The 26,777-nt window shown below is 47.6% G+C and overlaps 1 protein-coding gene across 3 annotated transcripts in view; it reads left to right on the top strand.

Moving 5' to 3' along the window:
- Positions 1-25: 25 nt before the first annotated feature.
- The window catches only part of FAM120A (family with sequence similarity 120 member A), a 97,903-nt gene continuing 71,151 nt past the window's right edge, over positions 26-26,777 (top strand). For all 3 annotated transcript variants that reach the window (XM_059412047.1, XM_059412048.1, XM_059412049.1), the window contains exons 1-3: positions 26-539; positions 16,839-17,085; positions 20,058-20,140. In XM_059412047.1, coding sequence (XP_059268030.1) covers positions 66-539; positions 16,839-17,085; positions 20,058-20,140 — 804 coding nt within the window. In that variant the 5' untranslated portion in view covers positions 26-65. The remainder of the gene's footprint in view (positions 540-16,838; positions 17,086-20,057; positions 20,141-26,777) is intronic.

The following is a 26,777-nucleotide window of genomic DNA, read 5'->3' on the forward strand; positions in this document are numbered from 1 at the left end:
CGCCCCCGGCCCCGCCGCCCCCGGCCCCGCCGCCCCGCCGCCCCGCGCCCGCCGCCGCCGCCGCCATGGGCGTGCAGGGCTTCCAGGACTACATCGAGAAGCACTGCCCGAGCGCCGTGGTGCCGGTGGAGCTGCAGAAGCTGGCCCGGGGCAGCCTGGTGGGCGGCGGGCGGCAGCGGCCCCCGCACACGCCGCTGCGCCTGCTGGTGGACGCCGACAACTGCCTGCACCGCCTCTACGGCGGCTTCTACACCGACTGGGTGAGCGGCGGCCAGTGGAACCACATGCTCGGCTACCTGGCCGCGCTGGCCAAGGCCTGCTTCGGCGGCAACATCGAGCTCTTCGTCTTCTTCAACGGCGCGCTCGAGAAGGCGCGGCTGCACGAGTGGGTCAAGCGGCAGGGCAACGAGCGCCAGACGGCGCAGCAGATCGTCAGCCATGTCCAGAACAAGGGCACCCCGCCGCCCAAGGTCTGGTTCCTGCCGCCCGTCTGCATGGCGCACTGCATCCGCCTGGCGCTCATCCGCTTCCACGTCAAGGTGCGGCCGGCGGGGGCCGGGGTGGGGGGTAGGGGTGGGCGCGGGCTGGGCGCGGGCCCGTCGGATCCGGGAGCCGGGGGTCAGAGGGCGCGGGGGCCGGGGGGCGCCGGGCCGGGGGCCGCAAGATGGACGCGCGGCCTGGAGCCCCGGCCGGCCTGGAGCCCCGGGCGCGCACCGGGCTGGCCCGGGGCGTGCAGGGCGCGGCGCCCCCGCCCCGGCATCGCGCGGGTGCCCTCCCCCTCCGAGGCGGGCAGGTCGCCGGCCTGAACTTGCACCGGATACTCCCTGCCCCTGTGGCAGTGCTCGCACAGCAACAGGTTTTCCGTGCAGGCGAGTGGGCTGCACAGCGACGGGAAGGGGTCCCGAGCGGGGGTGCTGTCACCACGTCCCAGCCGGGGGACCAGCTGCCCAAGGCCTGCCGAGGTGGCCCGCCTTTTGAGAACACAGGGCTGTGTCCAGGTTCCCTCTAAGATGACAGTGTTTAGGGAAATTGTCCGATTTTTGTGTGAGTTAGCATTTCCAGAATTGCAAGATCTGACATGAGGGAATTTTGTTAGTTCTGTGACTTCAGGGCTGGGTTTCGTGTCTGCTGTGAAAGGTGTAGCTCGGAGTCAGGGCAAAGGGGAAAGTGAATCTGAGTTTTCGCGATTGATGTCTCTGCCCAGGGAGGACTCGGCCGCTTCAGGCTGTGCACCCAGGTAATCAGAGCTTTTGCTGCCGGCCTGTCGGCTGTCCCCTTGGCAGAGGGCTCCTCGCTGAGCCGGGGCCAAGGACAGCTTCAGGACCCAGCAGCCACTGCAGAGATAACATGCAAATCAATGATCCTCGACTTCAGTTCTGATTGCTTCTTTTTTCACTGTTTCTTGTTAAAAATTTAGGGGGCTGTTTTGGTTTTCTGGCTCTTGCCACGGTGACTTCCAGCTTGTTTGCCCTTCCTTTATTTCTGCTTGGAAGTGCTTGAGCCCAAAGTTTGTGAAATTCACTCTTCCTGCCTGCCTGAGCTGAGATGGTGGTGGGTAAGCCTAATGTGATAGCGGAAGTCCCACCCCAATCCTGTTGTAATTGGTGACAGGCCTTCTAAGTCTGCCGGCCCTGTTGGCTGGGAGAGCGGGGATTGGTCTGTGGGCCTGGCACAGGCACAGCTAGCGTCCCCTGGGAGTTTGTGTGAGAGCCTGGAGCTGCTGGCATTTTCTGCCCTGGAGCCCGGGCTCTCTGGGAAGTAAGGCAGTGTTGGTTCCCAGCGCCTCTCCACCTCCTGAGTATTTTGAAAAGGTATTCAGGGGAGGAGACTAGCACTGACAAGACAGGATGAGCTTTCTGGTCAGATGACTTTCAAAGGAACACTAAATATTATGAAGGATTAGACTCCCTGTGTACACAGTCTTTGTATCTTTTGAAAGAACTGCTGAATTCTCTTCTGACTATAAAGAAGTGTCTTTATGTTTATCTCTGCACCTCTCTGAATGTGTGGCTTACGTACTAGGTGCTCAGGATTTGGACCCACGTGTGAGTGTGGATTTAAGATGATCTCTGCCACTTAGGTTTCCAGGCACAAGATGATTTTTCATAGGGCTATTTTGCTTTAGGTAGGCTTTAAGCCCTGGTGTAGAGGCATAGCATCGTGCTCGTTGCACAGATTAATACAGTAATGGCTCAGTTACCTGGTGCCCACTTAACCTGGCATCCTCACCTTTTTGGAAAACATCTAAGAAATTTAGCTACTGGAAGTTTCTCAGGAGCCAAACGAGAGGTCAGGAAGTTTTGGTACAGTGACCTGAAAAGAAAAAAACAAAAGCTTTCTTTTTCCTCACTGGAGAATCAAGTCCTCTCCTTCTCAGATTTGGTTCTGAGAAGCTCGGTAATGCGTTTCTAAACTCGGCGGGAGAAAAGGGTGCAGGGAAAGTCGGCCAGACGCAGGGCCGCCGTTGATAGCAAGAAGGGACACTTTGTAAGGGAGAAGATCAAACAAACAAACAAACAGACTGTAAAAACCAGACATAATTCTGGGGCCTATCAGGAAGAATCAGGAAGACAATCCTGTGTATTTGAGTAGCCCCTGAGGGTGGCACAGTGTTTATTCTACAAGGATGATTTTGAGTCAGAGATTTATGGTCAGCGTTCCCTAAGGGAATGAGGCGGTGTGTACCATTTTAAAAAGATGTTCATTAAAATGGTAAAGTAAATGAAAACCGTGATAATATATCTCTGTATACCTGTTAGAATGGCTAAAACAAGCACTACCAGCAATGCTAAGTGCTGGCAAGAATGCTGAGCAGCCGGAAGTGGGCCACGTGGCTGGTGGGAATGCAGGCTGGCCCAGGGCATTAGGTATGCATTTACCATGTGCTCTGGCAGTGCTGCTTTAGGGGTAATTACCTAATGAAACTTTTGTTCACACAAAGACTGTACTTGAGTGTGCACAGCAGTTGTATTCATAACAGCTAGAACTGGAAACAGCTGAAATATCCTTTAGGAGGTGACTAAACAAATGGGTTTGTCTCTACCTTGTCCTCCTACCCCTTAGTGTCAGGGAGGAAGTACTGGTCCAGGCAACTAGGGGGATGGATCTCTAAGGTTTCGTGTTGAGTGAAAGAAGCCAGGCTCAAAGGTGTGATTCTCTTTCTTTGACATTCTCGTGACCAGTTCAGTGGTTGCCAGAGGACAGGGGCCTGGGGAGGCCTGGGGAGGCCTGGGGATGGAGCTTTTTGGGGTGATGGAACTGTTATGTACTCTGATGGCCATGGTGGGAATGCAATTTTAGAACCTTAGAACTGCCCATCAGAAGTAAATAAAAGTTAATTTTACTGTATGATAATCAGTAGGTTTTTTTTTTCCTACAGTATTGTATAAAATGGACAAGGGAATTGACAGAATGGACATGAAATGTCACTATATGTTATGTTGGGTCCATGAGGCATGGGTTGACCTTCTCTAGGCTTCTGTAAACTGGCAGAGAGTCTTACTTTCCTGTGAGCTTGGGTTGGAGAAATCTTTTTTGACTTAGAAGAATGTGTCTTTGGTAGAGTGATAATTGTAATTTTTTTGTTACAATAATAATTATATTTCTTTAACCATTAGAAGTTGGCCCATGAATCGGCTAATTTTGTTCAGGTCACTGAACTGCCTGGCCTGAGCTTGGCCTCTGCCAGTTACTGGGAGTGTTTCCTCTTGTGTGCTTTGAGTCATCACAACCTTTGAAACTTCAGGGAGGGACTGATATTTATTTAAAAATCTTCGTGGCATTAAATCCCTGGAGCTTTCCTAAGTGTTCCTGCCACAAGAGTTGAGTCGGTGTGTGGGTTTGTAATGAAGACCTTCAGATCTTTTTTTTTTTTTTTTTAAGATTTTATTTATTTTTATTTGAGAGGGAGAGTGAGAGAGCACGAGAGGGTAGGTCAGAGGGACAAGCAGACTCCCCATGGAGCTGGGAGCCCAATGTGGGACTTGATCCTGGGACTTCGGGATCATGACCTGAGCCGAAGGCAGCTGCTTAACCAACTGAGCTACCCAGGTGCCCCAAGACCTTCAGATCTTACACTGAGTTGGTGCTCTGGCATATTTGCTTAGGTCTGACATAGTAAAGCCGCTATCCTGCTTTATGTCACTGGAAGTCTGTGAGATTTGGCTGTGGCTTTAGATTTTGGGATGATGATGTGTACCCGATGGGGCAGGGACTGACTGACGGGGTGTCTGCCCTCGCTGGGTCCTTTCACAGCTTTGTCTCATTTGGCTGGCATGGGGTTTTGTTACCCATTTTGTATGGGATAAGACAGGATTGCTGAGTGGGCGACATCTGGGGACAAGTAACCAGTAACCTTCTCAAGAGGGAAGTGGCAAGCTGAAGGCAAAGTTCAGTTGCTTTGTGTAAGAATGCCTCAGGGGTGTGCCTACCTGCACTTCACTCTCAGGTCAGATCTGGGTAGTACACTGCCTCTGCTGTGTTTTCCAGCTATAGTGGGAGTGGCACGGTTTCTGTCCAGGAGAGGCTGAAAACTAGTAGTTACACCTTGTCCTTTAAGCCCTTGAATTGACCAGGGAATACTTAGGTTCAAAATTGACCACATTAAAACCAAAACCAGCCATCCATTTAAACTATTTATTTAAAAACATTTATTTTCTTGCAGTGTACCAGTTTTTGACTGGCTCTCTCAGCCTGATGTCTTCAAGGTTCATCCATGTTGTGACATTGTGTCAGTTTCCCTCCTTTTTAAGGCTGCATAATATTCCATGGACCACATTTGGATTATCCCTCCATCTGTCCATAGATGCTTGGGTTGCTTCCCCTTCTCTCTGTTGTGAATAATGAATCATGCTGCTATGAACTTGGGTGTGCTCTGTTCGAGCCCAAGTTATAGTTCTTTCGGAGATGTTTGGAAGTGGAATTGGTGAATCATATTGTAATTCCGTGGTTAATTTCTCGAGGAATTGCCATGCTGTTTTCTATAGCAACTGCCTACGTATGTTTTGTAGGATACATTACAGAATATATTATATACTATCACAATATGGTTTTAATTTTTAACATTAATGTGATCACACAATGCATTATTCAGCAATTTGCTTTTTTAAGTAAGGATGTAAAAAATCTTTTTCTGTTTATATAATTCTAATTATTTTTAATGCCTGCATAGTGCTCCATAGTTTATCCACCCCCCTGCTAATGGTGCACACACAAACTTGGTAGATCCAAGAGTGTGCATGTTTTAAAAACCTTACAGGACTACAGAGCCATCATTACCAGTCTTAACGATTTTTAAGAAAGCCAGAAATCCAGATTTTTATTTGAAATTATCCCAGTGAAAAGATACTATTTAAGCCAAACAAAATAAGTTGTGGGTTGGATTCTGCTCTAGAGCCTCCAATTTGTGATTTCCACACGATTTCTGTAACACTTATCACTTTATCTAAATCTCTTCCCTTTTCTTGAAGTTAGACTGATCAAAGCCAGCCTTTCTCCTTCATCTGTCTTGTTGAACCCGTTTCCATGATCAGAGTGCTTCCATTTCCTGGAGCTACTGAAATAAGACTTCCCGTCATGGCCACTGTTCTCCACAATGCACCCTTCCTTCTTATAATCCCAGGATCACCTCTTTTTTTTTTTTTTTTTTAATATTTTATTTATTTGTTTGACTGACAGAGATGACAAGTAGGCAGAGAAGCAGGCAGAGAGAGAGGAGGAAGCAGGCTCCCTGCTGAGCAGAGAGCCCGATGCGGGGCTCGATCCCAAGACCCTCAGGACCCATGTCCTGAGCCGAAGGCAGAGGCTTTAACCCACTGAGCCACCCAGGCGCCCCCCCCCCAGGATCACCTCTTTGAAGTTACTGCTGTCCACGTGTGCGCACAGCTTCTGACCAGTCCCACAGCCTGCCTGCAGAAGCTTGACGGGCTGCTGGTGTTCCGTGCTTGACACCATGTCTGCTGACCCCTTATTTAGCACACAGCACTGCCTTGCTAAAGGCACTGACCACTCAGCACTGCCCTGCCGCCTCCTGTCCCTCACACCAAGTGGCCATTGTGTTTGTGCTTCCCCACCCCAGAGCGGGACCCTGTAATTAGTGGGAAACTTCACTGTTAAGACTTTCAAATGTCTCCCCTCTATAGCCCAAATCCTTCTGAGCTGGTTTTCATTCTCTGTTTCCGTTCCATCCTCTGTGCACTTGGGCTGCTCTAATTTTGCCTGTAGCCCTCACTGGTTTGAGCCTTGTCATCTACTTCAGGGTTACACTTTCTGGCCCCATAGCGTCGTCATGTTGCCCCCCCCCCCCCCCCCCACCGAAATCCATCACCCAGCCTGCCGGTCCCTCTGCAAGGTCCTTCTGCAAGCGCAGTCTCCCATGTGCCCTTCCTTACTCTAGTACCCCTACCATGTAAACTCACCAAAGTGGAGCCAATAGGCCTAACAAGTGATTGTGCAAACCCGTTGGTGGTTGTGAAACCAAATTATTGGGTATTTACCAGCATTTAGAAAAAATGATATAGAATAATAAACTAGAGTGAAAAGTACACTGCTAGACTTAACCAAAGGTACCATTTTGTTCACCAGTGCCTGAGTGTGGGCCACCGCCAGAATTGTTTCTTGATCTGCCTGCGCCGCACACCTGCTACCTCACTGCACACCTTGTCGGTGCAGCCTGCGGGCTCCTCGGTTAGTCATTCCTGCCAGCAGCTCGAACAAAACCATGAATCCCCCCCCCCCCAAAAAAAAAACCAAACAAACCATGAATCCATGCTCTGTGGGGGGCTCAGACCCCCCTGATGTACGCTCCCTCTGCCCTGCTGCGTGGCGCACTGTTCTGCTGTACCTGGTCAGCGCTTCAGCCCTTCCACTCCCTGCTCCCCCACTCTGTTGCTCCTTCTTGTTGAACTACCACTTCTGCTGGTGAGAGTTTTGCTCACACTTTAAAGTCCATCTCAGGCGCCGGCTTCCTCCATGGAGCTCTCTTTTTTTAAAAAAATTTTATTGATTTATTTGATAGAGAGCAAATGAGCGGGGGTGGGGGCAGAGGAAGAAGGAGAAGCAGACTCCTCACTGAGCAGGGAGCCCAATGTGGGGCTTGATCCCAGGACCCTGAGATCATGACCAGAGCCGAAGGCACACGCTCCACTGGCTGAGCCATCCAGGCGGCCCATATGGAGCCTCTTCTGATGATCCCGCAGGTGGACCAGGGATCCACACGGTGCGCCTGTTCCTCAGTGCTTCCTGCGTTCCACTTTGTTCTAGCTGCCGGGGTGTGTACCCCCAGCTAACTGGAAGCTGCTGGAGGCCGGGGACTCGGTTTACTCCTTCTGCATGTGTGTCGTATAGGTGCTGAATTTTTTAGTCAGATATTTGCTTTGTTCTATTTATATAGACAGACACATTTAATTATTTTTCTTTCAATACCTGGATCAGTGGCTATTATGTAAGATTTATTTTATCACCTTAAATTCCTGATGCTGTCTTTTCTGACTGGTTCCCAGCGATGACCCATCCTCCCTTTAGCAAAAATTGAGTACGGGTTACTGGCCAGGCATAGAGGAGTGAATGTAATAGGAAAGCGTGGAATCCTCCAAGGAACTCAGTCTAGTGAGGACAGAGGGCTTGTTCCCTGAAGACTTGGCAGGTGTTGCCATCTTGAAATAAATTAGATTAATCTGAGATTCAGCTTCATAAATTCTGAAACTTAAGTTTTGATGTATTGTGTTTTATAATTAGATTTCTAACAAGGGCAGCATTGCTCAGAATTAGTGAAGTATGAGGAGAGTTATATAGTAGGCTAACTAGACATTGAGGACAGATAATGCTGGTTTTTCCTTATCTTCTTTTGTCATTTCTTTAATTTTTCAAGTTAATAAAGTTTAATTTGCATTTTGTTATGTTATCCACTCATTTATTATTTTCAAAGATTATTTATTTTAGGGAGAGAGAGAGAGAGAGAGCACACGCACGTGCATGTGGGGAGCTTCCTCTTGGAGCCAAGTAGGAAGTTACCTCTTGGAGCCAAGTGCTTAGGCTTCCTAAGACAGGGAGGTGGGGCACAACCTTCTTTGTATTATTATATAGTCTTAATTTTATTTTTTAAATTGTGGTAAACTATAACACAAATTTTACTGTTTTAACCATTATTAAGTGCACAGTGCAGTGTCATTAAGTACATTCACACTGTTGTGCAGCCGTCCCCACCATCTCTTTCCAGAACTTTCTCACCTTCCCAAACTGAAACTGTCTCTGCTAAACTCTAACCTGGGCCCCACCCCAGCCACTGGTGCCCACTACCTACTCAGTCTCAGGATTTCACTGCTGTAGGGACTTCATGTAAGTGGAATCGTACAATATTTGTCCTTTTGTGACCACCTTATTTCACTTAATATAGTGTCCTCAAGGTTCATTCATGTTGTATAACAGGATTGTATTCTTTTTCAAGGCTGAGTAATATTCTCCTGTGTCTATACATATTTTCTTTTTTTTTAAAGATTTTATTTATTTTTTGAGAAAGATCACAAGTAGGCTCAGAGGCAGGCAGAGAGAGAGAAAGGAGGAAGTAGGCTCCCTGTTGAGCAGAGAGCCCGATGTGGGGTTCGATCCCAGGACCCTGAGATCATGACCCGAGCTGAAGGCAGAGGCTTTAACCCACTGAGCCACCCAGGCGCCCCTACACATATTTTTATCCATTCATCTGTTGATGGTTGCTTCCACTTTTTGGCTGTTGTGTTATAACTTTGAAAATGGGTGTACAAATTTCTATTTGAGTTTCTTTTTTTTTTTTTTTTTAAGATTTATTTATTTATTTATTTGAGAGAGAGATCACAAGTAGGCAGAGAGGCAGGCGGGGGGCGGGGGTGGCAGGCTCCCTGCTGAGCAGAGAGCCCGACGAGGGACTTGATCCCAGGACCCTGAGATCATGACCTGAGCCGAAGGCAGCGGCTTAACCCACTGAGCCACCCAGGCGCCCTCTATTTGAGTTTCTTCTTTCAGTTCTTTTGGTATATATCTGGAAGTAGAATTGCTAGATCACAGGGTAGTTCTCTGGGTAATTTTTTGAGGAATGGTCATACTGTTTGCCATAGCAGCTACACCCTTTTACATTCCTGCCACCAATGTATGATGCTCTCATTTCTTTTCTTTTCTTTTTTTTTTTTAAGATTTTTTATTCATTTATTTGATAGAGACGAGAAATCACAAGTAGGCAGAAGTAGGCAGAAGAGAGGGAGAAGCAGGCTCCCCGCTGAGCAGAGAGCCCGATGCGGGGCTCGATCCCGGGACCCTGGGATCACGACCTGAGCTGAAGGAAGAGGCTCAACCCACTGAGCCACCCAGGCGCCCGAGGCTCCAATTTTTTCACATCCTTGCCAACACCTGCTTATTGATGTTTATTGTTTATTGTTTTTTCATAGTAGCCATCCTTACGGGTATTGAATGTTCTCTCATTGTAGTTTTGATTTGCATTTCCTTTATGATTAATGAGGTCAAGTATCTCCCTTAATTAATTAATTAGTTATTTTTAAATATTTTTATTTATTTGACAAAGAGGGAACACAAGCAGGGGGGAGTGGGAGAAGGAGAACCAGGCTCTCTGCCCAGCAGGGATCCTGATGTGGGGCTCAATCCTGGGACCCCAGGATCATGACCTGAGCCAAAGGCAGACATCTGATGAGTGAACCACTCAGGCGCCCCATCCACTCCTTTATTATTATTATTTTTTAAGATTTTATTTATTTATTTGACAGAGAGAGATCACAAGTAGAGAGGCAGGCAGAGAGAGGGGGAAGCAGGCTCCCTGCTGAGCAGAAAGCCTGATTCAGAGCTCGATCCCAGGACCCTGAGATCATGACCTGAGTGAGCCCAAGGCAGAGGCTTTAACCCACTGAGCCACCCAGGTGCTCTTCCACTCCCTTAATTTAAAATAAGTTATTTTTCCTTGCTTTTAAGACCACAGTAACCAATTTTTAAAGACTAGGCAAGAGATGTGTAAGGTAAGAAGCTATTTAGCTCTGATTCCAGATTTCCTGAGGGGGAGAGGCTTAGTTTTTAGAGACATAGCTAAAATATGTCCTAACTTTAAATTGCCCTTTTCAAGTCAACAACAACAAGAAAAATCTTCCACCAGATTGGAAGTTGACTTTTATGTCCACATTCCTCTGTTGGACTAGAGCAGGAGTGAGTAGCCTGCCTAATCTCACCCACCCAGGACCTGGCAACTAAAGGTCAAGATCAAGGTGTCCCTTTAAAAAAAAAAAAAAAAAAGAGTTTAGGTCAACTCCTGTTCTCTTTTGTTCAGGTTAACTAACATCTTTTAAATCTCATGGCTGGCTGGCGGGCGTGTCATATCATTCCCTGAGCTGGTGTAAAACTGTTCTAAAGAAAAACCTCACACAGTATTTTTTTTCTTGATGTTGGAAGATCTATTTATGACAACTCATAGTGTTTCAGGTCCCATATGTTTGAAAAGTATGAAGAAGCAGATCCTTTCTCATGCAGCTTAAAGACAAACGGTGGCCGACTTTCATCAGCATTTATTACTGATGGACTAGACTGTTGATGTGCCGCAGCTCACTAAGCGTCGCAGCCGCCCTGTGAGGTAGGGATGGCGTTATTTTTGCAGGTGAAGAAGTGGAAGTGCAGAAAGAGATAAAGTGGGCGGTGGGGTTCACCCACCTGGCACCAGAGACAGAAACCTTCCTATGCTAGTGCCTTGCCCCTAGAGATTGGGGTAACAGTATGGCTTTGTCATCCAACAGGACTGTCCCCATAACAGTTGTCAGCACTAATAGGTGGCCATACTTGCACAGTAAGCTTGGGGAATTTTTAGTCACTATTCCTCGTGAAAATAACTGCCTGAAATTTTCAGTGACACTCACGCATGTGTGAGCTGAGAAGATTCAGCTGGGGTCCAGAGCGGCACGCAGTAGCAGACAGTCACCGAGGCTCCCTGCGGTGTCCCCGCTGCCAAGGCCTTTCCATGCTGGTGGCCTGTGTTTCTGGGACCGGGTGGGTATGGAGTCAGGCGAGGTGTTTCCAGCTGTGTGGTGTGGTCATGGGTCCTGCAGCCAGGAGCCAGAGGTGGCCCTCGGGCTGTGTCCCGGGGGTGTGCTCGGGCACACTCTTGCATCTGCTGAGCAATGGTAGCCGTGGGGAGACTGCGAAGGCCCAGCGCCTCTATGGTGGCTGTGGTCTCTGGGATCCAGCCTGTGGTTCTCCTTACTGAGGCCATGCAGAATTCTCGGTTTGGCTCTCTGTGGGGGGAGGCTTTACCCCTCTACTACAGCTGGTAGGAAGGTAGGTCTCAGGGCTTCACGTTTTTAGCTTGAAATAATCATCCCAGTATCATATGTCATAGTTTTTCCTCACTTCTAAAATTAGAATTAAGAACCAGGGCTACCGATTTTGTTGTGTTGTGCCTAGTTTGCACCTGGAGCTGGAGGCCAGGGAATCAGAGAAGCAGGGTGCTGTCCTCAGGCAGGTTAGGTGGGAGACGGGCCCTGGAGCAGAGGGCTTACCGTCCCCGGAGAGAAGATGCTCAAAAGAGAAGGATGGCCAGCGCCTGTCAGCCCCTCTTTCCCTGGCGCTTAACTCTGACATTTAATTTTTATATTTAATTAAATAACTGCTTTTCAAGTCCAGTTTTGAGGCAGCCTAGACCCTTCTCCTGTCCCCTAGCAGAACTTTGTGCCGACCAGTCCCAGCACCTGCTCTTTGAGCGGGCTCTGTAGTGCTCGTCTTGAGGCTTTGTCCCTGGGCCCTCTGGCAGGCGGAACTGGTTCATTTATTCACAGGTCTGTAGGGACCTGTCTCACCTGCGGTGGGCTCTCCTATTTCCCGAAGCCCCACGATCTGCGGAGAGATGTGTTTTCATATGACAGGATCTTAGACTGTGCTGTTCATGCCCATTAATGCTGTGTTCACCTGGTGAAGTAGCTTAAAATAGTCTTCCAGCTGGTGTCTTGTAGACTGTTGACTTTTTCTTTTTAAAATAAACTTCTTACTGTGGAATAATTTTAGGTTTATAGAAAAGTTGCCAAGATGGTACAGAGGGTTCCCGAATGTCCTTCACTCTGCTTCTGTGCATGGTGACAGCTTGTGAGCGAGCACAGTTATCAAAACTAAGAAGCTCGCACCGGTGCAGTGTCGTGAGCCTCACTGTGTTCTTCAGTTCTCATCCCTCCTGCCGCTGGCGTTCTTCTCGGCTCCGGGCCCGATCTCCGGGCTGCGTGGCTTCAGGTAGCTCATCTCCTCAGGCCCCTCTGGTCCAGGACAGCTCCTCAGCCTCTGCTTCTTTGGTGACCTTGGCACTTTGGATTACTGAGCAGGTATTTTGTAGACTGGCCTCCAGTTTGGGCTGCCGGATGGTTTCTTGTGTTTTGGGTGCAGTGCCCTTGGCCATACTGTACGGTGTTGGAATCTCCTGGTGTCTGCTCTGTGGCACGACTTCATCCTGTTGCTGGTTTCCTACTTTGAAAGTGGTCTTTTAGGCTCGCGCCCTGTGGGGGACTGTGGTGGTGAGGTTCAGCTCCTGGGAGGGATTTCACATTATTGTTGGAATTCTTGTGTAGGGCAGACTGTGTTTATGTAATCATTTGTTTAGACTAATATGGGCTCAGGTATTTTTTCATACTTTGGGTGATACCCTGATACGATGTTCTTTATTTTGTTGCATAAATTGTTCAAGCTTTGTCCACTGGGAGTCTCTCGAGGGGTTCCTGTGTCCTGACACACCCCTCCTTCATTTTGTGGGCAGCTCCTTCCTTTCTGGCACTACAGAGACATGCTCAAGGGCTGTCTTGGATTTCCCTCCCTTGGTATCACCCATTTTTCTCAAGGGCCCTGGTTCCATTGGTGGAGAATGGAATTTAGAGACCACAGTGGGGTGCAGGTGTTCTTGCTTCTGAGGTGTCGCTGCTTTTCAGCTGTCTGTTGACAGCAGGGAGGTGTGTGTGTGCACATGTCACCTCTGATGATTTCTTTGCCTGTGTTGTCACCTACACATCAGTTCATAGGATGTCTCCATGGCTAAGCTGGCGCCAAAAGGTCGTGCCAACCTCATCCTTTTGCCCATGTGTAACCCTGTTCTCTGACAGTGAGACACCTGGCTTGTCCACCATTCATGAAGTGGTCTTGGTGCTGTCGCCTGCACCCCTCCGCCCTCAGGATACACATTACCAGGAGAGGTCAGCATCTGTGTGGTGCCTGTCCTCAGGAGTCCGAGCTGTCAAAACGTTGTTCTCCAGAGTTACCTAGGGCAGCAGACCGTACCCTACTCAGAGGTCATTTCAGACTTTTCTAGTACAGTTCTGTACCTTAGCTAGTCTGCATTCATTTCTGGCCCCCCTGGTGTCCTGGCTGATTTGTTTTTAATTTGCATACATTAAAGTTCATTCTCCATGTGAGACATGCAGTTGTGTGAGTTTGAACAGTGTGTCGAGTCATGTGTGTCTACCACCTAGACCCCCAGCTCCGAACTCTGGCCTCAGAGTTTTGTGGCATTACCCCACCCCACTTCCATTACCTGCCTGCCAGGGGAGGGTTGTGTCTCTGTTACCTTATGGTTTTAAGGCCATGTTGCCTTTCCTCTGGTAAAGGTGGGAGAGAATACTGGAAATTTAGAAGCTGAAGGAAACTTAAAGACCCATGAATTGTACAGTCCTGGCTGGGCAGGTGGGCGTCAAGCCAGAATGGGGACTTAGGTGTTCTGGTTCTGTCCCCTTTGCTGGCACTGAGGTGGGAAGGATGAGCAGGACAGCGGCCCGGGTCAACCTACCTTGCTTCTAGGCTTGAAGTCAGTGCTCATGGGGCTTGCTTCCTCCATCTTTTGTTTTCAGGCATTATTTTTAGGGGGCAGCTATTTAATGCTGGGTGTGCTTTGAGGGAGGATTAAGGTATTGTTAATCATTTGCAAATTAGTGTTTTAGTGGATTAATAAAAGTTCATTCACTTTGCTTTTTAATGCCAGCTGAAACTGAGTGTTCTGAAAGAACAGGGAACTGTGATTTGGGATGGTGGAAGGAGGTGATAGTGGAGAGCCCCACGTCTGCCCTCTGTGAGGCCCTCTGCCTGCCGACTTCTGCTGGATAGAGTAGATCTCACCTGTCTGTGTGGGTAGTTTAAAGACTCCTGGAGCCCTGTAATGGGGCCCCCGGTGTTCTTCTCTCTTTTGGAGTTTACTATGTGCCAGATGCCAGGCTAGACCCTTGGTTGGCAGGTGAGTAAGTGCGTGCCTTGTCATCCTTGGGGAAGGAAGAGCATCTGTCCCCAGTGTGGTGACACTGAGGGGCCAGTGTGGGTGTGGCTTATCCTAGTGCTGCTTCAGCTTTTTTATTCATTTTTTTTCCCTGAAGGAAGTTTTCGTTAAGCATGATTGCACCATCCTGACACAACTCTTGGCGTTTGCTTTATCCCTTTCAGTGTTTCCCCACAGATGCAGCTTTGTGAGGCTCTGTGTACAGGGAATTGATTCTGAGCAGTTTGCTTAGTGTTATATCGAAAGCTTTCCCCAGGTTTCTGCACATCACTGCGGGCTGCTGTGTTTACCCCGCTCCTGGATGTTAGCTTACGTTCTCCCCCGCGAGCCTGCTCTGACCCTTCTGACGCCCCAGCATTTGTTACCGGTGCCCTGGTTTCTTAGGCTTCATTTCCTGGAGTGAGATCACCCGGTCAAAGAGCATGAACGTTTTACAGTTCTGGAAGTACAGTGCCGATTGTTGAAGGACGCCAAAGCCTTCCTTGAGAACTGCCAGATGAAACCCTGTCCCTGCTTCCTCTGAGTCTACCACGGCACCTCTCCTCCGTGCTCACTCACCTTGGGCCTGTGCCCTGTGCTTCCCCTGGAGCCCTTGTGGGCGATGGTGCAGGGCTGGCCCAGCTCCCCTGTCTGGGGGGCTGGGAGGTGTGCAGCCCAGTGACTGGCACGGGGGCGCTCAGGGAGGATGACAGCATTGGCATCAGTGTCCTCGGAGAGTGGTTTAATAAACTCTCACGAAATACACAGACTGAGTGTACAGTGTGCAGCTCCCACACTTAATTCTGCCCCATCTCCACAGGACGCCTCGCTCTGGAGCAAGTGGCCATGCTGCCTTTTCTGGAACTCCTTGGAGGTGTGGGGAGTGAGGGGTGATTACTCACGGTCTCCTATCATTTCAGGGCTTTTGGGGAGATTTTGCAGATTTATGATTAAGGGTGTCCTGATGACAGCCAGGGGTTGTTGGTGATTCAGAAATGCTTTAAGATGTTGCTGTCATTATGAAGTTCAGTGTTCTGAAGTGGTGGGAGGCTGGGGACTTGGGCTGGGAGAAATGGAACTGGCCTCATTTCAGAATTTTCTTAAACTATACTTCGCTATTTTAGTGAAGGGTACAGTGTTTTTAGACTAAGGGATGAAAGTGCATTCTTCTATTCTAAGAAATAGAAATAAATTGACTGAATGTTTACATTTTTCTTATGAAGTAGAATGTTTTTATAAAAATATCAAAAGAATGCAGGAAGTTACTTTCCCTTTAAATATGCATCTTCAGAAGGATTACCTTGTTTCTACATGAGCTTTCATTATAACTAACTTACCAACAAAATATGGTGTCCACTTGGCCTGTGAAATTCTGCAAGAAATGGGAGCAGCTCCACAGTGTGCCCCACCTGTGACCCCTGAACACTCGTACTTACTGTTGGGATGTGATTTAGTTTTTATTTCAATTCAACAGAGCTGCACATTGGGCAGTATAGGTCTAGACGCTTACGTTTAAGGGCACGTGTTTTTCAACCTCAGGGCTCTTCGGGGAGTTAACTTTCTACCGTTAGCTGAGTCACCTGACTTAGTTTTAAAATTCTGTTTTCTCAAATACCTTACCTATTGTAGAAACAGAAAATCTGCCAGATTTCAGTTGGTTGAACGAGTTTGGGAAACAGCAGGAGAAGACTTGATTGTCTCTGACTTTATATATTTTAGGAAAGTATTTTTCACATGCCTCTTGGTGTGTTTTTGGACGTAGATTCTCAGAGCCTTTTACCTCTCCGCGGGTATTGCCCACTGCCTGCCCTTAGGTTGCTGCAGTCCCTGAGATCCCTGGGTCTCCGGGGTACCTGCAGCGGTGCATAGGTTGCTGCAGTCCCTGAGATCCCTGGGTCTCCGGGGCACCCGTGCGGTGCACTCGTGCTGGGAGAGCTGGGGTAAGGAAGAAAGCTGCAGCTCGTCGTCCTCGTCACTAAGCAGGCACTGAGTTTGGGCCTGGTCCCGGTGGTGGTCCTAAGCCTGGGGCTGCACCACCGTGGCTGGTCCTTTGCCCAGGATAACCATGTGACAGTGATGTTTAGGGTAAACGCTCACCCTTACTACTTTCCCCATATGCTAAGTGCTTAGGAGATCTGTGGATGAAGGGTAACGCTTGGCCTTTGTGTAAAAAAAAAATCCTTTTGATTATTTTATCCATTTGACATATTCCTACTTGGCAGCGCAAAATTATCTGATTTTACCAGCGTGGCTGGCTTCTGTCTCCTGCTTTGACACTTGTTTCTTTTCCTCTTCTGTCCCCGTTTCCTCTCCTTTTCCCTCAGAACACTGTTTCGGGGTCAGCTGACACTGTGTATTTTTAGGCAGGGCGATCTGTGAGTTTGACAAGGAGCGGGCAGTTAATTTGTAGTCTGGATGGGATTGTAGTTACTGCCCTGGAGATGGCTCCCACAGAGCTTGCTCACGTGAGCAGTGTGCCATACCCATTTTATGGTTCTTTGATTCTTTGGCTCTTTTGGGTGTTTATCTGGGATTTGCAGGGTCCTCACAGAGGCGTCTGCATGGGCGCCATGGCTCTGACCACATGCTCCTCTCACTTGCACAGGTGGCGCAGAGCATTGAGGACCATCATCAGGAGGTGATCGGTTTCTGCAGAGAGAACGGCTTCCATGGCTTGGTCGCCTACGACTCCGACTACGCGCTGTGCAACATCCCTTACTACTTCAGTGCCCACGCCCTCAAATTGAGCCGGAACGGGAAAAGTCTCACCACGAGCCAGTATCTGATGCATGAGGTCGCCAAGCAGCTGGACCTGAACCCAAACCGCTTCCCTATCTTTGCTGCTCTGTTAGGTAGGTGGGCAGTGTGAAAACTGCTTCGTTTGATAGGGTTCCACGCTGGGAACACACTGGTATTTTTTAAATGTCAGTGTTGAAGTGTTGTGGAGTGTGCCCCTCCTCGGTGGTGTTCCTTACCCAGTATTATTTTTTGGTGTGGCTGATAATGTGCTTCTTTTATTCGTAAGTACTCGTTTATGTGTTGTTTCATCTGGGGTAGAAAACCAATTTTGTGAATGAATTCACTAATACTGTGGGGGAAATTATATTTTAAAATCAGAAATGTTAATCACATCCTTACTATGAAAATTAGACAGTTAATCCTTTGTCATAAATCGTGTTCGTTAGAGAAGAAAATGTGCTGTGAACTTGGCTCTGTCATAGGTTCTTGCATGTTGGGGACACTCACTGCTTGGAAAGAAAAACAACAAACAGAGCTCACCACCAGTACCTGCATTTTTAATGTCTTTAGAAACTCCCTTGGAGGAATTCCTCATGCTGGATTCCTAGAAAAGATGAAATCTTGTTTTGATGGAAGTTTTATATTTTAATTCATTTCATGTAAAAAGGGCTTCCCAATAGTTATATATTCATCTATCACTTTAATACACATTTTGCAGTTTTTCCTTTCTTTTCTGTCCATTTCTGGGGTTCTGCTTACAGCGTGCACATTTAAAGCTGCTGAGACGCCCAGCTCCCGTGGCTGCTTTTGTAAGAACTGTGCCCACAGTGTGAATGGGCATTCTCCAAGCCTAGCCCTCCTGGTATCACAGCCTGGTGGCCGCAGTGACAGGTGGGAAGCTGCTAGGGGACCCGCAGGCCGTTTGAATGCTCCGTGGTCGCAGGTAGTGAGTGAGATCTTACCGTGTTCTGCGTTTGTCTTCTCTCGAGTGTGCAGGACGGCAGGCCTGTTGTGGGCTGTGTTTAGAAGTTTCTACTTATCAGATTTTATAAGCATTCCAAAAAGTTTTACACAGAAATTACACTGAGGGAGTCACAATTTTTCTGTGTGATATTTGGTGATAGCATTTCACACCATGTAACCACTAGTAGGTCAACAGTTCTCATTTTGCAAATTATCCTTGTTTGAATCACATCTCAACTCTATGTTACTCAGCATGTGGCTGTTTTCTGTCTATTTTCTCAGGGAATTCTTATGACTTGGGATTTAGAGAATTAAAACCAATTTTATAAATATACTTTCATATTTTCAAATATTAAAAATGTACTTTCTCTGAAGTGATTATGTAAATGGGGATACTGTGAAAAGTTTGCGGTTTACGTAGACGTCGCACAAAATGGCTTTGGCATATTAATTGACCTTAAATGAACTGGAAAATTGTATGCTTTCAGAATATTGGGATTCCCCAGCTAATCTGAGATACGGAGGATATTTGGTTACTGTATTTCAGAAATATTGAATCTGTTTCTTAGCAGATAGTGTAAACTCTGTACTCTTGTAGCTAAATTACCCTGTGAAGTCTTAAAATGAGTGAAAAACAATAGTAATGAATTTAGGACTTAGAACTTCTTTAAGAAGTCTTAATTGGACGGACATTTTTATTTTAGATTTAGTGTAAAAGTTTCAGTGTCCTCAAATGAGAAAGATTATTTTTCTTTTCCTTTTCCTTTTTGTAATGGGACTGTAGCTATATGAGTTTTTTTGTTTTAGAGAGGTTGGGTAGAATATTCAATTAAGTATGTGACCCAAATTTTAACAGACTATTACTGATGTTGGAATTGGCTTCATATTTTTTCAGATAGAAGCTTCAAAAAAAATCTAAGATGCATCATACCTCACAGTAAAGTTCTGTGCAGTCTGTGAACTCAGGAAGGCAGCGCAAAGCTCAGTAAGACCATGAGGACATAACTTTGCTCCTCCAGACGTCAAGGCAATTCAGTGTTCACGTGTTGAGTATTTGCATGTTTAGAATATTAAGATTAATCAATTAGTTACTAAGAACTCACCGTTTTGTTTTTTTTTTTTAATTTTATTTATTTGAGAGAGAGCGCATCTATAAGCAGGGGAGAGGGACAGAGGGGAGAGGGAGGAGCAGCAGACTGTATGCTGAGCAGAGAGCCTGACATGGGGCTCGATCCCAGGATCCCGAGATCATGACCCAAACCGAAGGCAAACGCTTAACCAACTGAGCAACCCAGGTGCCCTGAACTCACCTTGTTTTGCTTTCTCTTAGTAGCTAATTAATGAACCTGCCTTCTCAGTGTGGAGGGGACTAAATCATGATATAAAAATCAGAGAATTACTCAGGAAGTTGACACTTTTAATTTGCATCGAGAGAACTGACACATTGAAGATGTTGGTATGTTGGTATCCAAGTGCTGCAGTGAAGGGAGAGTGTTCCCCAAAACACAGTTTCTCAGCCGAGTGCAGTTCTTACTGTTGACGCAGCCCTGGTGACAGGGCGTCCAGCCAAGTGGCATTCCTGGTACTGGTGTGGCCTGTGCTTTGTCGTCTGTGGGTGATGGTCAAGTGACGGGAAAGGTGTGACCCATGTCATAAGTCATAACCTTGCTTAGAGAGATCTGGAAGTGCGTGGTCTGGTCTGCCTCTGCTGTGGAACTTAGTTGACAGGGTGCAGTTTGAAGCCTAGGGTCTCGTGAGCAAACGAAAGCTTGTGTCCCGATACCCCAGCATTGTCAGACCGACCTTAACACTGCCCAGTGATGTCACTTGTCTCATGCAGATGGTTCAGTTGGAATGCTGTTGGAACGGTCCAGGAAATGCGCGTCGTACTGAGGCAGCAGCAAGAGGTCTGCCTGCTCTGTGTGGCTTTATATGAAAAGAGGAAGAGGTATTTTCAGTTTTTGTGTGGAAGTTCTATGTGGTGTGTGAAAGGAGGCGGTCCTGAGTTACAGAGAGTCTCAAACGAAGCGCCTCTGGAGCCCGCAGATGATGACGTGTAGTGTTGTCAGCACGCCCGTGTCACCGAGGCGATGTTTCTCACCATGCCGTGTCTGTGTTGCAGGGAATCACATTCTGCCTGACGAAGACCTGGCTTCCTTCCACTGGAGCTTACTTGGTCCAGAGCATCCACTAGCCTCACTGAAGGTACAAGTTCATTTCATCTTCAACACTGGTGACCATCAGCTGTTGAGTTTGCTCTTTCTTTAATAATGTGAATGATGTTCCATTGTTGTAGAAGGAAATAGGCCACAGAGTTAGGGGTACCATGCTTCCCCTGACTTCAGGATCAGCACTGCCTTGAAAAACCCACAGACCTGCCTTATCTTGTTACCAACACTTACTGCTTTAGGGAGATATATGAACGCCCTTTAAAGTTTCCTTAGAGGAATTCAGGCTGTGTCCCTAGGTAGGTGGAAATCTTTTAGCTAAAGGTTTTTTAATGTCGTTTTACAAATGTATTTTCAAGAGGTAATATAGCCAGCTGTTGCTTGGATCATGACTTAGCATACTTGGATAAATTTCATAATGTCCTATAATTTTCTAAAATTATTGAAGTCTAATTAATAATTAAGGTTTTAGTGTTTGGGTAATGGAGGGGACCCAACCAAGTTCATTAGAGAAATGTTCCCTTTGTACCGGTTTATTAACACTTGATATTTTTTATCTTTCTTGCCTTCCTGTTGTGAAAGTGAGGAGCGTCAGAAACATGCACGGTTTTCTAAAGTGGGAGGGCCGTGGGGACGCCTGGTGTGTACTGGCCAGCAGCCTTCTGGGACTTCGAGTCCCCTCTGCTGTGACCACAGTCATCCTCATTGGGGGCAGGTGGGAAGCCGGTTGGGCAACCTGGGCCTCAGTTCCTGTAGTGAAGGGGCTGCTCCAAATGGTTCCCAGAAGCATTTCTGTGAAATTCTGTCTCTTGTCAGATTGACTCTCCTGCTGTAAACCATCTTCCGTGGTGGTTAGTTTCAGAGTGGATTTTGTGTGTAACTTGGAGTGAACTTTGGGGAAACCGGATGGGGGGTGGGATCATTTAAGCACATCTCTTTTCTGCTTCTTTCCTCCGGCTCCTTGCCACCCCTCCCTCCCAGCGTGCTGGCCGGTGGGAAGCTTTCCTGGTTGTTCTAATAGTTCTTGGGCCTGGGGTTTTCAGCTTCTCCTCTCATTAGGAACTAGTTGTTTTCTTCATGTTTTTCATCCTTGAAGGAGAGAAGCTTTCTTCCTGCTGTTGGCCTTGGTGTCATTCCTGTGTCCTCGCAGATAAAGTGCTGCAGTTTATGGTCCTGTGGTCCCCCCGCGGACGTGCAGCCTGGAGGCAGGTGCATTTGGATGAGGTGTTGTGCTCATCAGGGTTGCCTGGCAGTGAGCTTCTGTAGGTGGAGACGAAGGGAAAGCTGGCTTCTTACAAGGTTCAGGCAATTTTGGATAGCAGTGGAGAGACTCTTGGGACCCCAGACCACACGTGCACTTCAGCCGAGCTAGCCTTGGTCAGTGTCAGATGTTAGACAGCAGCACTGTTTGTGGGCTTAGTGGGAGCCAGCTCAATCTGGCAGGTCACTAACGTCATTAGCATGTGTATTTCCTAACTTTGTTTGTTTGTTTATTTATTTTTTAAGATCTTATTTATTTGACAGAGAACACAGTGAGAGAGGAGACACAGATGGGGAGTGGGAGAGGGAGAAGCAAGTTCCCCACTGATCAGGGAACCCAGTGCAGGGCTCGATCCTAGGACCCTGGGATCATGACCCCAGGCGAAGGTAGACGCTTATAGATTGTGCCACCCAGGTGCCCCCTGACTTGGTTTTAAGAAAAATATTAAGTACGTGAAAAGTTGAAATAGACAGTGTCCATCCATGTATCTGTTTGATTCTACAGTTATCATTTTGCCATAAGGTATATTTACATCTACTTTATTTTTTTAATCTTTTTTTTTAAAGATTTTTATGTATTTGACAGAGAGCACAAACGGGAAGCGGCAGACGGGGCTAAGCAGCCTCCCTACTGAGCGGGGAGCCTAATGTGGGGTTCAGTCCCAGGACCCTGGGATCATGACCTGAGCCGAAGGCAGGTGCTTAATGATTGAGCCACCTAGGCACCCCATCTTTATTTTTTTAACTCCATTATTTGGAAGTAAATTGCAGATATTCTAACACTTCACCTGTGAAAACTTCAGTTTATATCCCGATTCCCTAACAATAAGGCTGATTTCTTTCTTACTGATCCTACTATTAGCATAGCAACTAGGTCAGCCGTAGTTCCTAATGTTCTGTAAGGCCAAGTTCATACTCACATTTTTCACTTGTTCCTGCAAGTCATTTATGCTGTATGTTTGTTTGTTTTTGTTTTTTAAGTCAGGATCTAATCAGGATTTTCGTATTATCATCATGTGTATTGTAAATATCAGCTAGGGGTTTTTGTGGTATGATGGAGAAGCAATCTGCAATAATTTTTCAATGACTTTGTAAGTTCTAGGTGTTTCAAAGTCACGTTCTAAAAAGCAGGCACATCTGGCTTTGAGATGTGGCACAGTGTGGCACAGTGTTTATGTTTTGGCCTTTTGTGCACATGTCCTGTGTGCAGCGACATTTCTGTATCGTGGCAGATGTGGGGAAGTTGGATGTGATGGGGTCCTTTCTCATGAATATCCCTGCTGTTTTGCACTGTTCTTTTTTTTTTTTTTTTTTTTAACCCACTGAGCCATCCAGGCGCCCCCCTTGCACTGTTCTTAATCCTGTTTGCTTTACCCCGCTCATAAAAGTAACCACATGTTTAAAAAATTTGATTAGTTATTGTGTTTGACACTTTCTTATGATTTTTGACGGTCTATAGTATACACAGCTTTCCTGCATCCGATTCATGTCCCCAAGTGCAGATATTCCTGGCCTTTTCTTATCCTACTGTGTTGCGTTTTTCCAAAGTCATTCCCAGTGGATTGCTGTTTCCAGAAGGTGGGTATTCTGTGAACTCCTAACCTGATGAGCGCAGAGTCCCCTTTGCTGTGGAGCACCATCGTCTTCACCTCCGAGGCGACCTCCTTGCCCACAGCTCTGCGTGTGCTAGGAGAGTGCATCTGGGCTGGGCCTGTGGGTGCAGAGCAGTGTAGGCTGCCGTATCGAGGGGTGATGCCTGCAGACAGCGGGCTGGGAGGGGAACAGACTCCATGTGCCTCACTGTTCGTCAGGGTTGTGCCCACTGGGGTGGGAGGGCAGTGCTGGACACACTTAGAACCTAGAATCTCACAAGGGTGGCAGAAAAGAGGAGGTGAGGGAGCCAGGGAGGTGTTGAGCTTTTTAGTTCTTCAGTTTCCATGCAAAGAGGTGCCGGTAAGGTGTCATCAAATGTCTTAGGTTTGATTTGGAAGTAAAAAATACTTCATATTGTTCAGGACAGCACGTTATATGACAGAAAATTCTAGTACTAGGGGCAGGGCCTTCGGGACATGGGGTGGTCAGCCACGGTGGGATACTTCCTGGCCATAAGCACATGCTGAATGCGTTCCCTTTTTTTGGATTTTTACTGCTGTATGATTTTGAGTCCTAGTAAGTGGTAGAATTTTTATTTTGGGTAAGCATTTAGTTTTTGTTTGTTTGTTTTTAAAGATTTATTTATTTATTTGACAGACAGAGATCACAAATAGGCAGAGAGAGACAAAGGGAAGCAGGCTCTCTGCTTAGAGCCTGATGCAGGGCTTGATCCCAGGACCCTGAGATCATGACCTGAGCTGAAGGCAGAGGCTTTAGCCCACTGAGCCATCCAGGCACCCCGAGTTTTAATTTTAAAAAATGTTTTTAAGTTGGACCATTAGTTATAGGTCTTTGTATTCATTTGAATGGTTTTTGTGTTTAGTTTCATGCATTTGGAGTTTTTATCCCCATTAGGTGTTGTGACCACCAAGCATCTCCTGCTACAGATTCCCTTGTCCACCTCTTGCTTGGGTGTGCCCCATTGCAAGTCTTTGCTGGCCTTTCCTGTCCCCAGACCTCCTGCACGCATTGGTCTCCCACATGACTAGTGGGTCTCTGTTCTGTGCTCTGTGCCGTGCCCCTCTTGTGAGCAGGCAGAGTGCCAGTGTTCCCCGACCCCCACTCCCTGGGTGGCTGTTGGCACACCCCCAGAGCTCCTCGGCTTCTGCCTCTTCTGCCTCTTCTCAGAGCTCCCTCCAGGTTAGCCTGTGCACACCGCCCTTTCTAAAGATTCATATTTCCTTGTGTTTGTAACCCCATCTACCTTTAATCAGCAGTACCTGTCTTTGAGGTGGCTGGACACCATGATGATGTATGTGTCAGGTCACACCAGGAACACTCAGTTTTAAAAATGTACTTAGAATTTTCCTCAAAGTTATCTCTAACTTCATATTTTTTATGTGTCACTGTCTGCCACCAAAAGTCACCAAGTAATCCTTTGTACAGGGGTCTGTAAGGAGAGGGTGAAGCAGTCGGCCGCAGGGAGGTGGGAGTCTGGTTCTGGACTTGTGGCCGGGAAAGGTCCCCTGGATCATGGGGTGGACGGAGGGGTTGTCTGTGTCTCACCATGCAGTGCACACGACTGCAGCGCTCCCGGGGCACAGCAGGGCTTGTGGCAGGCCCCTTGGGATGAAGTGTGGCTCCGCAGTTCTCCCCATCCTGGCTTCCTTGCTGAAGCCTTGGGAGGCCAGGTGTCTGGCCAGCCTGGGCCCTTTCGGCGCGGTTCCCGGCCCCGTGTGGGTTTCACGCCGGGTGTGGAGCTGGGGCGTTTCAGGCCTTGTGAGGTTTTCCGGTGCAGCTAACATACTGTGCAGCCTTACTGGAACAAGGTTGGCAATCAGGTTCTTTTTGAAATCATTTTTAAAGTAGGTTGGGTATAAATGCTACCTAAATAGAAGGTTGGGCTTGTTTACTCTGAATTCCACCTGGAGAGGCATTGCAGAGGAGGGCGGTTTGGGCGTAGTGGGCTTTTCAGAAAAGGAGTTCCTGTTTGCACCTTCACAGAAACTTAACTTATGAAGAAGTCATCCTAGGGTTCCGAGAAGCGCTCATTGGCTCTGGAGAAAAATCACATCAGGCACCTGAAGTTTGAAAGCATCACCCATCGTGTGGCATGGAGGGGGGGCTGCATGCAGCCCTGTTCCAGGGGGTGGCCCCTCTTGGCAAGCTGGTACTAGGTCTTCCAGGATTTACAGGTGTATCCTGCTCACATCATGGTCATCTGCATGGGAGCAGCATGTGTGCAGCTGTCCACGTGGAACTTGCGTGCACAGTCACCATGCTGAGCACCCCGCTTGCAGGTCATCAAAACCTGCCATGGCCAGAAGTTCTCTTCTTTGCTCAATTTCTGTCTGTGTGGAATCCTTACAGGGAAAATGCAAAATCGAACTTGGAAGGTATGTACTTGTTTATATCTTCGTGTCAGAACCCATGAGTGCAGGCGTGCGCACGCACACACAACCCTGCCACCCACGCATGTGCACACACACCCTGTGTCCTACGTGTGCGCGCACACATACACACACCCTGTGCCCCACAGGCGACCTCTGCACGGCCAGCGCTATAAGCTGCTCAACCAGAGACCTCTCCCTTCCTGAGACCAGCTGAGTGCGGGACCAGAGAGATCCATGATGAAGCCAGGATTTGCCCTGCAGTTACTCCACAAGTGCCACTTGCTTAGAAAGCTTGTTTGTCTTTTTGTAACAGTTTTATTGATTTATAATTCATATGTCATAAAATCTGTGTTTTCAAAGTATACAGTTCAGTGATTTTTAGCTTTCACAGAGTTGTGCAACTGTCTAATTTTGGAATGTTTTCATCACTCCAAAAGAAACCCAGTGGTCGATTGGGCATCTGGGTAGCTCAGTGGGTTAAAGAAACCCAGTGGTGGGGGGCGCCTGAGTGGCTCAGTGGGTTAAGCCTCTGCCTTTGGCTCGAGTCATGATCTTGGGGTCCTGGGATCGAGCCCCATATTGGGCTCTGCTCAGCAGGGAGCCTGCTTCCCTTTCTCTCTCTGCCTACTTGTGATCTCTCTCTCTGTCAAATAAATAAATAAAAAATCTTAAAAGAAAAAGAAACAAGAAAGAAACCTGGTGCTCGTTGGCAGTCACTGCCCGCTTTTCCACCTCCCTGCCCATGGCAACCACTGATCTACATCTGTCTCTGGACGTACCTCTTCTAGACACTTGATACAAGTAGACGTACATATCCTTTTGTGTCTGGCTTCTCTCACTGAGTGTAACTCTGCACGGTTCATCCATGGGGGAGCAGCTGTTGGCGCTCCCTCCTCTTCCTGCCAGGAGGACACTGTTTCCCTGGGGGTGGACTCCTCAGCTGGTGGACATTTAGTATATGGGCTGCCGAAACGAGCACCTGGTGGACATTCAGGTTGTGCCTACTATTCAGTTGCCGTGAGCATCTGCGCCCATGTCTGTGCGGACATCTTTCCTTGCTCTCCGACGGGTGCCTAGGGCCAGATTTGCTGCTCCTGCTCTCCTTGAGGAGCGACCAGAAGGCTTCCTCTGGTGGCTGCACCGTTCACGCTCCCAGTAGAACCCTGGGAGGGTTCTGATTTCCTCACATCCTCGCCAGCACTTGTTGTCTGTTGGATTTTCAGTTGTCCCAGTGGGTGTGAGCTGGTTTGGATTTGCATTTCTCTGATGAGTGATGGTGTTGTGAGCTTCTTTTCCTGTACTCGCTGACCATTCGTTTAGCTTCTTTGGAGAGATGTCTGTTCAAGTTCTTCGTCCATTTTTTTTTTTTTTTAATTTTTTATTTTTTATAAACATATATTTTATCCCCAGGGGTACATGTCTGTGAAT

Source organism: Mustela nigripes, chromosome 9 (assembly GCF_022355385.1).
Source record: "Mustela nigripes isolate SB6536 chromosome 9, MUSNIG.SB6536, whole genome shotgun sequence".
Taxonomy (NCBI): Eukaryota; Metazoa; Chordata; class Mammalia; order Carnivora; family Mustelidae; genus Mustela; species Mustela nigripes.